The 16,280-nt window shown below is 55.2% G+C and overlaps 1 protein-coding gene across 2 annotated transcripts in view; it reads right to left on the reverse strand.

Moving 5' to 3' along the window:
* Positions 1-812: 812 nt before the first annotated feature.
* The window catches only part of LOC140312667 (cullin-9), a 39,366-nt gene continuing 23,898 nt past the window's right edge, over positions 813-16,280 (reverse strand). For both annotated transcript variants that reach the window (XM_072390433.1, XM_072390432.1), the window contains 16 exons: positions 15,676-15,821; positions 15,430-15,556; positions 13,926-14,131; positions 13,595-13,845; positions 12,915-13,032; positions 12,587-12,835; positions 11,627-11,767; positions 11,393-11,557; positions 10,288-10,451; positions 10,122-10,215; positions 9,939-10,013; positions 9,741-9,851; positions 8,190-8,307; positions 7,972-8,105; positions 2,688-2,770; positions 813-2,609 (listed from right to left, as the gene is read on the reverse strand). In XM_072390433.1, coding sequence (XP_072246534.1) covers positions 2,387-2,609; positions 2,688-2,770; positions 7,972-8,105; positions 8,190-8,307; positions 9,741-9,851; positions 9,939-10,013; positions 10,122-10,215; positions 10,288-10,451; positions 11,393-11,557; positions 11,627-11,767; positions 12,587-12,835; positions 12,915-13,032; positions 13,595-13,845; positions 13,926-14,131; positions 15,430-15,556; positions 15,676-15,821 — 2,405 coding nt within the window. In that variant the 3' untranslated portion in view covers positions 813-2,386. The remainder of the gene's footprint in view (positions 2,610-2,687; positions 2,771-7,971; positions 8,106-8,189; positions 8,308-9,740; positions 9,852-9,938; positions 10,014-10,121; positions 10,216-10,287; positions 10,452-11,392; positions 11,558-11,626; positions 11,768-12,586; positions 12,836-12,914; positions 13,033-13,594; positions 13,846-13,925; positions 14,132-15,429; positions 15,557-15,675; positions 15,822-16,280) is intronic.

Consider the following 16,280-nt stretch of genomic DNA (forward strand, 5'->3'; position numbering starts at 1 on the left):
GGGAATCCAGGTGAATCTAAGGGAAACTAGGGGAATCCAGGTGAATCTAGGGGAATCTAAGGGAATCCAGGGAAATCCAAGGGAATCCAGGTGAATCCACGGAAATCCAAGGGAATCCAGGTGAATCTAAGGGAATCTAGGGGAATCCAGGGAAATCCAAGGGAATCTAGGGGAATCCAGGTGAATCTAAGGGAATCTAGGGGAATCCAGGGAAATCCAAGGGAATCTAGGGGAATCCAGGTGAATCTAAGGGAATCTAGGGGAATCCAGGGAAATCCAAGGGAAACTAGGGGAATCCACGGAAATCCAGGTGAATCCACGGAAATACAAGGGAATCCAGGTGAATCTAAGGGAATCTAGGGGAATCCAGAGAAATCCAAGGGAATCTAGGGGAATCTAAGGGAATCTAGGGGAATCCAGGGAAATCCAAGGGAATCTAGGGGAATCCAGGTAAATCCAAGGGAATCTAGGGGAATCCAGGTGAATCTAAGGGAACTCCAAGGGAATCCAGGTGAATCTAAGGGAACTCCAAGGGAATCCAGGTGAATCTAAGGGAAACTAGGGGAATCCAGGTGAATCTAAGGGAATCTAGGGGAATCCTGGGAAATCCAAGGGAATCTAGGTGAATCCAGGGAAATCCAAGGGAATCTAGGTGAATCTAAGGGAATCCAGGGGAATCTAAAGGAATCTAAGGGAATCTAGGAGAATCCAGGGGAATCCAGGTGAGCAGTTCTGCTCATTTAAACTGTTAAACATGACGTGCTGGTGCTCAGTTTTCACGCTCATACAAGACGACAGTCAGCCTGCAGCGCTGCAGAAAAAGCTTTTATTTAGTTTTGCTGGCTGAAGTCGCTCGACTCCAACAAAAGAATCAAGAAAGAACATTATAGAACATCAATAATATGAATATAGGATCTCAAAATTACAGCAAAACATGGAGCTGGAACATCAGATATTCCGACTCCTCAACAACAAACCCAGAGGCTGGTTCTGACAGCAACTTATTGCAGCGATGCTTCAGATTCTGCTGCCAACCAGCATCAGTCTCCTCAGATGCATAGAAACATCCAACCCTTCCAAAGTGTGAAGAAAAACTAGTGTGAGAGGAAACCTAAACGTGGAGACCGTTACAGAGGAGCTGCTCAGATGAAGGCAGGCAGCTTCCATCGGAAACAGAAACGAAGGCAGAACGGGAGACGACTCTCATCGCTTTAACTCGTCTCAGGACAGAAGCAGCACCAGCATCCTCTGGAGACCAGGACAGAGTCCAGCATGGAGGAGGAGTCAGGACCACAGACCGGTTCTGAATCATCAAGCGTTTAAAAAAAAAAAAAAAAAAGCAGGCAGAAAAAAGAAAACCCAGTTCCACACCGTTCACTTCCCTCAAACTGGTTTCAAATGAGATTATCAAATTTTTCTGAAACCAGTTTCAATTGGTTTGCAACTGATCTCTGGTTTAAACTGGTTCCATCTAGTTTAAACAGTTTTTTAGACTGGTTTATTCTGATTCTTGACCAGTTTAATGTGATTACAGACTGGTTTAAACAGGTTTAATCTGGTCATTGACTGCTTTAATCTGGTCCTTGACTGGTTTAATCTGGTTCTTGACTGGTTTAATGTGGTTCCAGACTGGTTTAATCTGGTTCCTGACTGGTTTAATCTGGTCCTTGACTGGTTTAATCTGGTCCTTGACTGGTTTAATGTGGTTCCAGACTGGTTTAATCTGGTTCTTGACTGGTTTAATCTGGTTCTTGACTGGTTTAATCTGGTTCTTGACTGGTTTAATCTGGTTCTTGACTGGTTTAATCTGGTTCTTGACTGGTTTAATCTGGTTCTTGACTGGTTTAATCTGGTTCTTGACTGGTTTAATGTGGTCCTTGACTGGTTTAATGTGGTCCTTGACTGGTTTAATGTGGTTCCAGACTGGTTTAATCTGGTTCTTGACTGGTTTAATCTAGTTATTGGCTGGTTTAATCTGGTTCTTGACCAGTTTAATGTGATTACAGACTGGTTTAAACAGGTTTAATCTGGTCATTGACTGCTTTAATGTGATTCCAGACTGGCTTCAAATGGTTTCAGACCATCGATGAGCAAGTGAACAAACACAGATAAGGTCAAACATTCAGAACAAAATGGACGCTAACATTGTAACCGGTCAGAATTAAAGTCAGATTTTTCTCTTGGATGAAACTCAGAAGGCGTTTTGTTCCTCCTCCTCTTCCGTTCTTCGCTCTAATGAAACAGAACCAGAAGTTAAAGCGAGTGCAGAGGTGTGTGGGGGTACTCGGTTCCCATCGTCTCTGATGCCCTCAGATGGCGTCTCATGGTGATGTAGGGCGGCGGCCTTCCTCATCTCTCCAGGCAGACCTTTGGGTCTCGGCCCGGTTCAGTCGAATGGACTGAAGTCCCTCTCCAGGTTCTCAGACTCGTCGTCGTCGGAGAAGAAGTCGTCCTCGTCAATGTCGTCCTCGTCGTAGTCCTCGTGCCACTCGGGGACGTACTCCTCGTCGTACTCGTCGTCCTCGTCCTCGGCCTCGTCGCCGCCGTCCTCAGCCGTGTAGTTGTTGTTGTCCGAGTCTCCAGAGTCCGACGCTCGCTCCAGTTTGGACCTGAATGACAGCAGAGGGAATCTGTAAAAAGTTTGCTCTTCCAAGGCGGCGAGGACAGGTTCCGTGTGCAGAACTCACACTTTGTTGGCGTCTGTCTGGTTGGACGCCTGAATGGACTCTGGTTCCTGGCCGTTCTTGGACTGATACCCGACCCTGAAGTCCTGGTTCAGACAGACAAGAAACAAGCATCCATCAAAGAGGCCAAACTGGAGCTAAACCCAAAGCGGTTCATACTGGAGCTTTTACTGTAGAAAGACCAGTGGATTCAATGAAGTCTGAACTGGGTACAGGCTGAACTGGTTCCGGACAGAAATGGTTTCAGACTGAAGCCCAGTTTAAGCTTCTGCGCCACGTGGACGAGGGAACGTGTTGCTCTGCAGCTCACTGCCATGCTGGTAGGGGGGGGGCTGTGTGTTTGTGTGGTTTCAGGTTATAGCCGAATCTTTGCTTTTTCCTCCGGTCACAGTTAACAACAGTAAACGATGGCAGCCGAGGTGGAGCCGGAGCAGCTGTATCTGCAGCTGGAGCAGCTGTATCTGCAGCTGGAGCAGCTGTATCTGCAGCCGGAGCAGCTGTATCTGCAGCTGGAGCAGCTGTATCTGCAGCTGGAGCAGCCGTATCTGCAGCCGGAGCAGCCGTATCTGCAGCCGGAGCAGCTGTATCTGCAGCTGTATCTGCAGCCGGAGCAGCTGTATCTGCAGCCGGAGCAGCTGTATCTGCAGCCGGAGCAGCTGTATCTGCAGCCGGAGCAGCTGTATCTGCAGCCGGAGCAGCTGTATCTGCAGCTGGAGCAGCTGTATCTGCAGCTGGAGCAGCTGTATCTGCTGCCGGAGCAGCTGTATCTGCAGCCGGAGCAGCTGTATCTGCAGCTGGAGCAGCTGTATCTGCAGCTGGAGCAGCTGTATCTGCAGCTGGAGCAGCCGTATCTGCAGCCGGAGCAGCTGTATCTGCAGCCGGAGCAGCTGTATCTGCAGCTGTATCTGCAGCCGGAGCAGCTGTATCTGCAGCCGGAGCAGCTGTATCTGCAGCTGGAGCAGCTGTATCTGCTGCCGGAGCAGCTGTATCTGCAGCCGGAGCAGCTGTATCTGCAGCTGGAGCAGCCGTATCTGCAGCCGGAGCAGCCGTATCTGCAGCCGGAGCAGCTGTATCTGCAGCCGGAGCAGCTGTATCTGCAGCTGGAGCAGCCGTATCTGCAGCCGGAGCAGCCGTATCTGCAGCCGGAGCAGCCGTATCTGCAGCCGGAGCAGCTGTATCTGCAGCTGGAGCAGCTGTATCTGCAGCTGGAGCAGCTGTATCTGCAGCCGGAGCAGCTGTATCTGCAGCCGGAGCAGCTGTATCTGCAGCCGGAGCAGCTGTATCTGCAGCTGTATCTGCTGCCGGAGCAGCTGTATCTGCAGCCGGAGCAGCTGTATCTGCAGCCGGAGCAGCTGTATCTGCAGCCGGAGCAGCTGTATCTGCAGCCGGAGCAGCTGTATCTGCAGCTGTATCTGCAGCTGTATCTGCAGCCGGAGCAGCTGTATCTGCAGCTGTATCTGCAGCTGTATCTGCAGCCGGAGCAGCTGTATCTGCAGCTGTATCTGCAGCTGTATCTGCAGCTGTATCTGCAGCCGGAGCAGCTGTATCTGCAGCCGGAGCAGCTGTATCTGCAGCCGGAGCAGCTGTATCTGCAGCTGGAGCAGCTGTATCTGCAGCCGGAGCAGCTGTATCTGCAGCTGTATCTGCAGCTGTATCTGCAGCCGGAGCAGCTGTATCTGCAGCTGTATCTGCTGCCGGAGCAGCTGTATCTGCTGCCGGAGCAGCTGTATCTGCAGCCGGAGCAGCTGTATCCGCAGCCGTATCTGCAGCCGGAGCAGCTGTATCTGCAGCTGTATCTGCAGCCGTATCTGCAGCTGTATCTGCAGCTGTATCTGCAGCCGGAGCAGCTGTATCCGCAGCCGTATCTGCAGCCGGAGCAGCTGTATCTGCAGCTGTATCTGCAGCTGTATCTGCAGCTGTATCTGCAGCTGTATCTGCAGCCGGAGCAGCTGTATCTGCAGCTGTATCTGCAGCTGTATCTGCAGCCGTATCTGCAGCTGGAGCAGCTGTATCTGCAGCCGGAGCAGCTGTATCTGCAGCTGTATCTGCAGCCGGAGCAGCTGTATCTGCAGCTGTATCTGCAGCTGTATCTGCAGCTGTATCTGCAGCTGTATCTGCAGCTGTATCTGCAGCCGTATCTGCAGCTGTATCTGCAGCTGTATCTGCAGCCGGAGCAGCTGTATCTGCAGCTGTATCTGCAGCTGTATCTGCAGCCGGAGCAGCTGTATCTGCAGCTGTATCTGCAGCTGTATCTGCAGCTGTATCTGCAGCCGGAGCAGCTGTATCTGCAGCTGTATCTGCAGCTGTATCTGCAGCTGTATCTGCAGCTGTATCTGCAGCTGTATCTGCAGCTGGAGCAGCTGTATCTGCAGCCGTATCTGCAGCTGTATCTGCAGCCGGAGCAGCTGTATCTGCAGCTGTATCTGCAGCTGTATCTGCAGCCGGAGCAGCTGTATCTGCAGCCGGAGCAGCTGTATCTGCAGCCGGAGCAGCTGTATCTGCAGCTGGAGCAGCTGTATCTGCAGCCGGAGCAGCTGTATCTGCAGCTGTATCTGCAGCTGGAGCAGCTGTATCTGCAGCCGGAGCAGCTGTATCTGCAGCTGTATCTGCAGCCGGAGCAGCTGTATCTGCAGCCGGAGCAGCTGTATCTGCAGCTGTATCTGCAGCTGGAGCAGCTGTATCTGCAGCTGTATCTGCAGCTGTATCTGCAGCCGGAGCAGCTGTATCTGCAGCTGTATCTGCAGCTGTATCTGCAGCTGTATCTGCAGCCGGAGCAGCTGTATCTGCAGCCGGAGCAGCTGTATCTGCAGCCGGAGCAGCTGTATCTGCAGCTGTATCTGCAGCCGGAGCAGCTGTATCTGCAGCTGTATCTGCAGCCGGAGCAGCTGTATCTGCAGCCGGAGCAGCTGTATCTGCAGCCGGAGCAGCTGTATCTGCAGCTGTATCTGCAGCTGTATCTGCAGCTGTATCTGCAGCTGTATCTGCAGCTGTATCTGCAGCCAGAGCTCATCAATACTGAAGAACAAATGCTTCTAAACAAACTGAAGTTGTTCTCTTTGGACCTGAGCGCTTCAGGGAGAAATAGTCTAGTTATATAGTTACTCTAGATGGTATTTCTTTGGCTTCTAGTTCTACAGTGAGGAACCTTGGAGTTATTTCTGACCAGGATCTGTCCTCTGACTCACATATAAAACTGGTTTCTGCCTTCTTTCACCTTCGTAATAAATCAGGACCATCCTGTCTCAGGGTGATGCAGAGAAACTGCAGCAGACACCCTCTCTACCTTCAGTTATCAGGCCCCTAAAAGCAGAATGGGAGGCAGAGCCTTCAGTTATCAGGCCCCTAAAAGCAGAATGGGAGGCAGAGCCTTCAGTTATCAGGCCCCTAAAAGCAGAATGGGAGGCAGAGCCTTCAGTTATCAGGCCCCTAAAAGCAGAATGGGAGGCAGAGCCTTCAGTTATCAGGCCCCTAAAAGCAGAATGGGAGGCAGAGCCTTCAGTTATCAGGCCCCTAAAAGCAGAATGGGAGGCAGAGCCTTCAGTTATCAGGCCCCTAAAAGCAGAATGGGAGGCAGAGCCTTCAGTTATCAGGCCCCTAAAAGCAGAATGGGAGGCAGAGCCTTCAGTTATCAGGCCCCTAAAAGCAGAACGGGAGGCAGAGCCTTCAGTTATCAGGCCCCTAAAAGCAGAACGGGAGGCAGAGCCTTCAGTTATCAGGCCCCTAAAAGCAGAATGGGAGGCAGAGCCTTCAGTTATCAGGCCCCTAAAAGCAGAATGGGAGGCAGAGCCTTCAGTTATCAGGCCCCTAAAAGCAGAATGGGAGGCAGAGCCTTCAGTTATCAGGCCCCTAAAAGCAGAATGGGAGGCAGAGCCTTCAGTTATCAGGCCCCTAAAAGCAGAATGGGAGGCAGAGCCTTCAGTTATCAGGCCCCTAAAAGCAGAATGGGAGGCAGAGCCTTCAGTTATCAGGCCCCTAAAAGCAGAATGGGAGGCAGAGCCTTCAGTTATCAGGCCCCTAAAAGCAGAATGGGAGGCAGAGCCTTCAGTTATCAGGCCCCTAAAAGCAGAATGGGAGGCAGAGCCTTCAGTTATCAGGCCCCTAAAAGCAGAATGGGAGGCAGAGCCTTCAGTTATCAGGCCCCTAAAAGCAGAACGGGAGGCAGAGCCTTCAGTTATCAGGCCCCTAAAAGCAGAATGGGAGGCAGAGCCTTCAGTTATCAGGCCCCTAAAAGCAGAATGGGAGGCAGAGCCTTCAGTTATCAGGCCCCTAAAAGCAGAATGGGAGGCAGAGACCTTAAGGTATCAGGCCCCTAAAAGCAGAATGGGAGGCAGAGCCTTCAGTTATCAGGCCCCTAAAAGCAGAATGGGAGGCAGAGCCTTCAGTTATCAGGCCCCTAAAAGCAGAATGGGAGGCAGAGCCTTCAGTTATCAGGCCCCTAAAAGCAGAATGGGAGGCAGAGCCTTCAGTTATCAGGCCCCTAAAAGCAGAATGGGAGGCAGAGCCTTCAGTTATCAGGCCCCTAAAAGCAGAATGGGAGGCAGAGCCTTCAGTTATCAGGCCCCTAAAAGCAGAATGGGAGGCAGAGCCTTCAGTTATCAGGCCCCTAAAAGCAGAATGGGAGGCAGAGCCTTCAGTTATCAGGCCCCTAAAAGCAGAATGGGAGGCAGAGCCTTCAGTTATCAGGCCCCTAAAAGCAGAATGGGAGGCAGAGCCTTCAGTTATCAGGCCCCTAAAAGCAGAATGGGAGGCAGAGCCTTCAGTTATCAGGCCCCTAAAAGCAGAATGGGAGGCAGAGCCTTCAGTTATCAGGCCCCTAAAAGCAGAATGGGAGGCAGAGCCTTCAGTTATCAGGCCCCTAAAAGCAGAACGGGAGGCAGAGCCTTCAGTTATCAGGCCCCTAAAAGCAGAATGGGAGGCAGAGCCTTCAGTTATCAGGCCCCTCTCTGTGGAACCAGCTGCCAGTTTGGCTTCAGGAAGCAGACACCCTCTCTACCTTTAAGATCAGGCTGAAACTTTCCTTTCTGATAAAGCTTATAGTTAGGGATGGCTCAGGTGAGCCTGAAACATCCCATAGTTCTGCTGCTATAGGCCCAGCCTGCTGGGGGAGCTCCCATGATGCACCTCTCCTCCCTCCATGTACAGATGACATCATTGCTGTCATTAACTTGTGTTTCTCTCTCTCAGCAGGTGTCTCTGGCCTGGTGTTACGCTGCTTGTTGTCAAGCACAAACTGGGCTCGAGACTGAACTGATGAAATAGTCCAAACAGAACAGAACTGGTTCCGGACCTGGGTGGAGTGCTGCAGGATGGCCAGCAGACGCTCTTGGATGCGCCGGATCAGTTCCAGCCCGGTATTCAGGTGTTCTGGTTTCAGCAGCCGCACACATGAGGCCAGGTCTGTGCACTGCAGCAGAGTCTCCTCTGAAAACACAACCAGAACACAGTCAGACCCGTCTGGACCGCCCTGGCTGCCTCCGAGCAGGTGGGCCGGTGCGGCGCTCTCACCCAGCAGGATCTGCAGGGCGTTGGTGTGCAGGTCCAGAGCCTCCGTCTGCTGCTCCATCACGTCCATCTTCTCCGTCTCCTGGTTGTAGTAGCTGTAGACGCAGGAGTAGGCCAGCACCTGCAGACAGGGAGCAGGGCACAGTTAGCACCGGCTCTGCTCTCGGACCAGGTACCAGGACCAGGTATCAGGACCAGGTACCAGGACCAGGACCAGGTACCAGGACCAGGTACCAGGGCGGGGCGGTACCAGGACCAGGTACCAGGACCAGGGAGGTACCAGGACCAGGACCAGGGAGGTACCAGGACCAGGTACCAGGACCAGGTACCAGGACCAGGACCAGGACCAGGACCAGGTACCAGGACCAGGAGCAGGTACCAGGACCAGGTACCAGGACCAGGACCAGGACCAGGACGGGGCGGTACCAGGACCAGGTACCAGGACCAGGGAGGTACCAGGACCAGGACCAGGGAGGTACCAGGACCAGGTACCAGGACCAGGTACCAGGGCCAGGTACCAGGACCAGGTACCAGGGCGGGGCGGTACCAGGACCAGGTACCAGGACCAGGGAGGTACCAGGACCAGGACCAGGGAGGTACCAGGACCAGGTACCAGGACCAGGTACCAGGACCAGGTACCAGGACCAGGGCGGTACCAGGACCAGGTACCAGGACCAGGGAGGTACCAGGACCAGGTACCAGGTACCAGGACCAGGTACCAGGACCAGGTACCAGGACCAGGTAGGTACCAGGACCAGGTAGGTACCAGGACCAGGTACCAGGACCAGGAGCAGGTACCAGGACCAGGAGCAGGTACCAGGAGCAGGTACCAGGACCAGGTAGGTACCAGGACCAGGTAGGTACCAGGACCAGGTAGGTACCAGGACCAGGTACCAGGACCAGGGCGGTACCAGGACCAGGTACCAGGGCGGGGCGGTACCAGGACGGGGCGGTACCAGGACCAGGTACCAGGACCAGGGCGGTACCAGGACCAGGTACCAGGACCAGGGCGGTACTAGGACCAGGACCGGGTACCAGGGCGGTACCAGGACCAGGTACCAGGACCAGGGAGGTACCAGGACCAGGTACCAGGACCAGGTACCAGGACCAGGGCGGTACCAGGACCAGGTACCAGGACCAGGTACCAGGACCAGGGCGGTACCAGGACCAGGTACCAGGACCAGGTACCAGGGCGGGGCGGTACCAGGACCAGGTACCAGGACCAGGTACCAGGACCAGGGCAGTACCAGGACCAGGTACAAGGACCAGGTACCAGGACCAGGGCAGTACCAGGACCAGGTACCAGGACCAGGTACCAGGACCAGGTACCAGGACCAGGGCGGTACCAGGACCAGGTACCAGGACCAGGTACCAGGACGGGGCGGTACCAGGACCAGGTACCAGGTACCAGGACCAGGTATCAGGACCAGGTACCAGGTACCAGGACCAGGTACCAGGACGGGGCGGTACCAGGACCAGGGCGGTACCAGGACGGGGCGGTACCAGGACCAGGGCGGTACCAGGTACCAGGGCGGTACCAGGACGGGGCGGTACCTTTCGGGCCTGAGCCAGGACTTTACAGGCGTCGATGACGAAGGTGAGCGACTTCATCTGCAGGGCTTCGTTAATGGACGACACTTTGCTCTCCAGGTTTACGGCGAAATCCTGCGGCAGAAAACACATCATCAGAACCGACTGACCCGTTCACAGAGGTCCAAACACGGGGTCCAGGTGTGGCAGAGGCCGTGCTACCTTGGCCTGATGGTGGAAGGTGCATCTTTCATTGTAGTCCTGGAACTTCTTCTCCTGCCGGGCAGCTTTACTCACCTGCAGGAGGAAAAGGACGACAGCGTCAGCGCAACAGAACCAGAACCAGTTTCCTGCCATTAAACAGCTACACCCGGTCCACTGACTGGACGGGCCGTGGGCACCAACCATGGCGGAGCAGTTGTAGTAATCTTTGTGTGTGGGCTTCCAGGGTTTCAGGCAGCGCCAGCAGAACCCGTGGTTACACTTGGCGCAGGTCATGCTGCGAACAGAGAAGCAGCATCAGCACCACACCACCACCACCAGAGTGCCATCATCAGGGAGGAGCACCTACTGCAGGCAGCCTTCGTTCTTCTCGATCTGCGCCTGGCAGCTCGGGCAGCGCTTGGAGATCAGTTTGGCGAGATGTTTGCTCTGCGCCTCCATGCTCATCCCCTCATAATAACCTCCGTCGTCCATCCACTGCGACATGTGGCTGCAGCTGGCCGGGTAGTGCGCCTGAGGGAAGAGACAGCGGCCGTCACGCCGTAATCCTACAAAGAGCAACTTCAGCGAAACACAGAAGGACCGCCTCAGACTGAGCGGAATCCACCTGAATCCAGCTGAATCCACTTGAATCCAGCTGAATCCAGCTGAATCCAGCTGAATCCAGCTGAATCCACCTGAATCCACCTGAATCCACCTGAATCCAGCTGAATCCACCTGAATCCACTTGAATCCACCTGAATCCACTTGAATCCACCTGAATCCACCTGAATCCACCTGATTCCACCTGATTCCACCTGATTCCACCTGATTCCACCTGATTCCACCTGATTCCAGCTGAATCCAGCTGAATCCACCTGATTCCAGCTGATTCCAGCTGAATCCACCTGAATCCACCTGAATCCACTTGAATCCAGCTGAATCCAGCTGAATCCACCTGAATCCACCTGAATCCACCTGAATCCAACTGAATCCAGCTGATTCCAGCTGAATCCACCTGAATCCACCTGAATCCACCTGATTCCACCTGAATCCACCTGAATCCACCTGAATCTAAAATGTCTGACGGATCAGATGAAAATAAGAAGCTTTTATTACCACAGAAAGGTTCACTCAGTTCCAAAGGGTCCAAAACTCACCTGTTCCTCAGCAGAACCGGACTAAACTCACCTGTTCCTCAGCAGAACCGGACTAAACTCGCCTGTTCCTCAACAGAACCGGACTAAACTCACCTGTTCCTCAGGTGTAAATACAACCTGTGTCATTATTCATGGACCTAAACCCAGAAGCAGAGTGTAGAAACTAAGTGAACCTCCACAGGATGAGGGGGGGGGGGGTTCACTGCTGAGTGTGACCTGATGGGTGAACCATCGTGTTGCTACGGGAGCCCAGAAGGGACAAACCGTGCAGGTTTGAGCTCGGTGAGAGAGGCGTTAGAGAGCGTGACCTCTGACCTCGGGGAAGTTGCAGCTGAAGCAGGAGGACCAGCAGCAGCGGGAGCAGGTGCCCATGCTGCCCATGTTCTCCTTGCAGAGGATCTGGTCGCAGCCCTGGGGGTTGGTGCACCACGTCAGGTTGGAGCAGCTCTCCACGTACCCTCGCATCAGGGCGCTCTCGTACTGCGGAGGAGCAGAGAGTGAGCACAGCGCAACCGCGGCGCCCGGCCAGCGTCATGTGACCCGCGTTACCTTGGCGACGGTGTCCTTGTCGGTCAGGATGCGGAGGAAGAACTGCGAGGTGGGCTGGGCCTGGCAGTCTGTGATTGGACAGTTGCAGTTCATGACCAGGTTCTGTTCGATCCTCGCCGTCAGGTACTCCTGCCAGCAGGACTGCAGGGGAACACAGAACCAGAACCGTCACACACAGAACCGTCACACTGAACCAGAACCGTCTCAGAGAACCGTCACAGAGAACCGTCAAACAGAACCGTCAGACACACAGAACCGTCACACAGACAGAACCCTCACACAGAACCAGAACCGTCACACACAGAACCGTCACACTGAACCAGAACCGTCTCAGAGAACCGTCACAGAGAACCGTCAAACAGAACCGTCAGACACACAGAACCGTCACACAGACAGAACCCTCACACAGAACCAGAACCGTCACACACAGAACCGTCTCACAGAACAGTCACACAGAACCGTCACACAGAACCAGAACCGTCACACAGAACCAGAACCGTCACACAGAACCCTCACACAGAACCGTCACACAGACAGAACCGTCACACAGAACCGTCACACTGAACCAGAACCGTCTCAGAGAACCGTCACAGAGAACCGTCAAACAGAACCGTCAGACACACAGAACCGTCACACAGACAGAACCCTCACACAGAACCAGAACCGTCACACACAGAACCGTCTCACAGAACAGTCACACAGAACCGTCACACAGAACCAGAACCGTCACACAGAACCAGAACCGTCACACAGAACCCTCACACAGAACCGTCACACAGACACAGAACCGTCACACAGAACCAGAACCGTCACACAGAACCAGAACCGTCACACAGAACCCTCACACAGAACCGTCACACAGACACAGAACCGTCACACAGAACCAGAACCGTCACACACACAGAACCGTCACACAGAACCGTCACACACACAGAACATGGCTGACTGAGCGGTTCTGACCCGGCAGCAGTAGTGCATGCAGCTCAGCGACAGCGTCGGCTCCACGCCGCCGGTCCGCGGCCCCAGGCAGACGGGACAGGTGGAGGCGGGGCTCGGTGGCGGCTGGGGGTTGCGGCTCTTGAGGCCGGCGGCCATGATGAGGGCGTCGGGGTCGTCGGTGTAGCGCTGCACCAGCAGGTCAACGTTCCACTTACAGTGGACCAGCAGGTGCTCGGCCCAGTCCAGGTCCAGACTCAGAGTCGCCGACACCTGCCGGGACAGAGACGAGGTCACCTGCCTGAGCGCAGAAACACGCACGCCACACGCACGCCACGTCTGTGAGTCGCACCTGCTGCACCGTCCTCTGCATCAGCTGCCGGACCTCTTCCTGCGTCATCGTGCGGCCCATCGAGAACAGAACCGCGTCCAGAACGCCGTCCTCCAACCGCCGCGGCACCGGCACCAGACTGTGAACACACACACAAAAACCCCACCAATGTACACACCAGAAAACCCACACACACACACACTCACTCACACTCAGGCGGCCGGATCCACAACAGCAGAAGGACGTGTTCCGGTTTTCTTTGGCCTGACTCAGGGGAACCGATCCGACCCATTTAAACACTGAGATAACTTTCAGAACAGATTCTACATGTTTGTGATCCAGATGTTTCCCGGTCCTCCTGGAACAGAAACTATGAGTCAGGAGCCTACAGAGCGCCTCGTTTTACCGCAGGTTGGACTTATCGGTGCCGTTCCTGCTCGCTTCTCTGAGAGAGGACACGCAAAAGAAGATGAACCAGATCAGTTTCAGCAACATTAGAGTTTATTTTGTTAAATTTAAGATAAAAAGTCAAATTTTACAAAATAAGTCCAACAGCAACAAGCAGGTTGAGAAGTTTAGTCTCTTCTTTATTTCTTTAATATAAAATTAAACATGTACAGTTTGGCTGAATGACTACGAGCGTGAGGAGGTAATCCCTGACAGACTGAGCGCGTGCGAAAGGTCAGAGGTCGAGCTCACACCTGATGTCGGCCAGGCCGTCGGCGTCCTTCCTGCTGTCGGAGCGGCTGAAGGAGAACTGGGCCTGGCCTTTCTGCGGCGTGGTCGGGTCCTCGGGCACGAACTCCACGATGTGCGGGTTGTCCTCGTTGCGGCGGACGCAGCCTTTGCTGATGACGTGCATGATGCAGGAAAGCACGTCGCCCGTGCTGCAGCTGAAGCGGCCGGCGCCCGGAGACCGGGACGCTTCCTGCTTCTGACACGAGTCCAGAACCTGGAGGAGACGAACATTTGATGTGAGCAGCGACCAACACGGCAGCCGATGGAGCAATGAAGCCATCGGGCGGCGCTCACCCTGAACACCAGGTTGTCGATGTGCATCTCCTTCTCCTGCTTCATGATGTGGACGATCAGGCAGTAGATGAAGTTCCGGTTCCTCTCCAGCGTGCTGGCAGCGTCCTCGTCCACGTTCAGGTACGTCTGCGTGGGAAGCAGCCGCACCGAGGCCGGGGCGCCATCCAGACTGCGGGACGCCACCTGCTGGTCCAACCGCAGCACACCTGAGAGCAGAGGGGGGGGGGTTAGAGGCGGAGTCAGGGTCAGAGGCGGGGTTAGAGGAGGAGGAGGGGTCAGAGGCGGGGTTAGAGGCGGAGTCAGAGGAGGAGGAGAAGGAGGAGGAGTCAGATGAGGAGTTAGAGGATGGGGAGGAGGAGTCAGAGGAGGAGGAGGAGGAGGAGGCGGAGTCAGGGGCGGGGTTAGAGGCGGAGTCAGGGGAGGAGGAGTCAGGGGATGAGGAGGAGGAGGAGGAGAAGGAGTCAGGGTCAGAGGAGGAGTCAGGGTCAGAGGCGGGGTTAGAGGAGGAGGAGGGGTCAGAGGCGGGGTTAGAGGCGGAGTCAGGGGAGGAGGAGAAGGAGGAGGAGTCAGATGAGGAGTTAGAGGATGGGGAGGAGGAGTCAGAGGAGGAGGAGGAGGCGGAGTCAGGGGCGGGGTTAGAGGCGGAGTCAGGGGAGGAGGAGTCAGGGGATGAGTCAGAGGCGGGGTTAGAGGCGGAGTTAGAGGCGGAGTCAGGGGAGGAGCAGGAGGAGGGATCAGAGGCGGAGTCAGAGGCGGGGTTAGAGGCGGAGTCAGGGGAGGAGTTAGAGGCGGAGTCAGGGGAGGAGCAGGAGGAGGGATCAGAGGCGGAGTCAGGGGAGGAGTTAGAGGCGGAGTCATAGGAGGAGGAGAAGGAGGAGTCATAGGAGGAGGAGTCAGAGGAGGAGGAGAAGGAGTCAGGGTCAGAGGAGGAGTCAGGGTCAGAGGCGGGGTTAGAGGAGGAGGAGGGGTCAGAGGCGGGGTTAGAGGCGGAGTCAGGGGATGAGGAGAAGGAGGAGGAGTCAGATGAGGAGGCGGAGTCAGGGGCGGGGTTAGAGGCGGAGTCAGGGGAGGAGGAGTCAGGGGATGAGTCAGAGGCGGGGTTAGAGGCGGAGTTAGAGGCGCAGTTAGAGGCGGAGTTAGAGGCGGAGTTAGAGGCGGAGTTAGAGGCGGAGTCAGGGGAGGAGCAGGAGGAGGGATCAGAGGCGGAGTCAGAGGCGGGGTTAGAGGCGGAGTCAGGGGAGGAGTTAGAGGCGGAGTCAGGGGAGGAGCAGGAGGAGGGATCAGAGGCGGAGTCAGGGGAGGAGTTAGAGGCGGAGTCATAGGAGGAGGAGAAGGAGGAGTCATAGGAGGAGGAGTCAGAGGAGGACTCAGAGGCGGAGTCAGAGGAGGCGGGGTCAGAGGAGGTGGAGTCAGAGGAGGCGGAGTCAGAGGAGGCTGGGTCAGGGGCGGAGTCAGAGGAGGAGGAGTCAGAGGCGGAGTCAGAGGAGGTGAATGCGTGTCTCACCCTGGCCGGGATCTTCTGGCTGGCTGCAGGTCAGCGGTCCTTCATCGCTGATGAGCGGCTGCAGAGCGTGCAGCAGAACGGCCGCCGACACGCCGCTCACCTGCAGCAGATCCTCAACTCTGACGTCCTGCAGACATGCGAACGCACCATGAGCGCATTCACCTGACAGATAACCAACAGCGTCTTCTGATTTAATGTCACCGAGTTCAAAGGTCAGGGACGGGCACTAGGACCCAGAGGCGTTACCTCCTGACTGTTGAGCTGCAGCAGGATGAACATCTGCAGCGTGGAAACGTGCAGCGTCCAGCAGCCGAACTGCAGCTCGGCGTGACCGAGCCACGTCCACTGCAGCCGCCGAGGCTTCGAGTGGCTCAGGCCGTATATGGACTGACCTGGGGACACCAAAACAACCCGGGTTAGAGCCAGAGAACAACCCGGGTTAGAGCCAGAGAACAACCCGGGTTAGAGCCAGAGAACAACCCGGGTTAGAGCCAGAGAACAACCCGGGTTAGAGCCAGAGAACAACCCGGGTTAGAGCCAGAGAACAACCCCGGTTAGAGCCCGACTTTAGCCTGGTTTATAACGGGAACAAACCGGGTTAAAGCCAGACTTTAGCCTGGTTTATAACAGGAACAACCCGGGTTAGAGCCAGAGAACAACCCGGGTTAGAGCCAGAGAACAACCCGGGTTAGAGCCAGAGAACAACCCCGGTTAGAGCCAGAGAACAACCCCGGTTAGAGCCAGAGAACAACCCCGGTTAGAGCCCGACTTTAGCCTGGTTTATAACGGGAACAAACCGGGTTAAAGCCAGACTTTAGCCTGGTTTATAACAGGAACAACCCGGGTTAGAG

Source organism: Leuresthes tenuis, unplaced genomic scaffold (assembly GCF_036924035.1).
Source record: "Leuresthes tenuis unplaced genomic scaffold, fLeuTen1.0.hap1 SCAF_8, whole genome shotgun sequence".
Classification (NCBI taxonomy): Eukaryota; Metazoa; Chordata; class Actinopteri; order Atheriniformes; family Atherinopsidae; genus Leuresthes; species Leuresthes tenuis.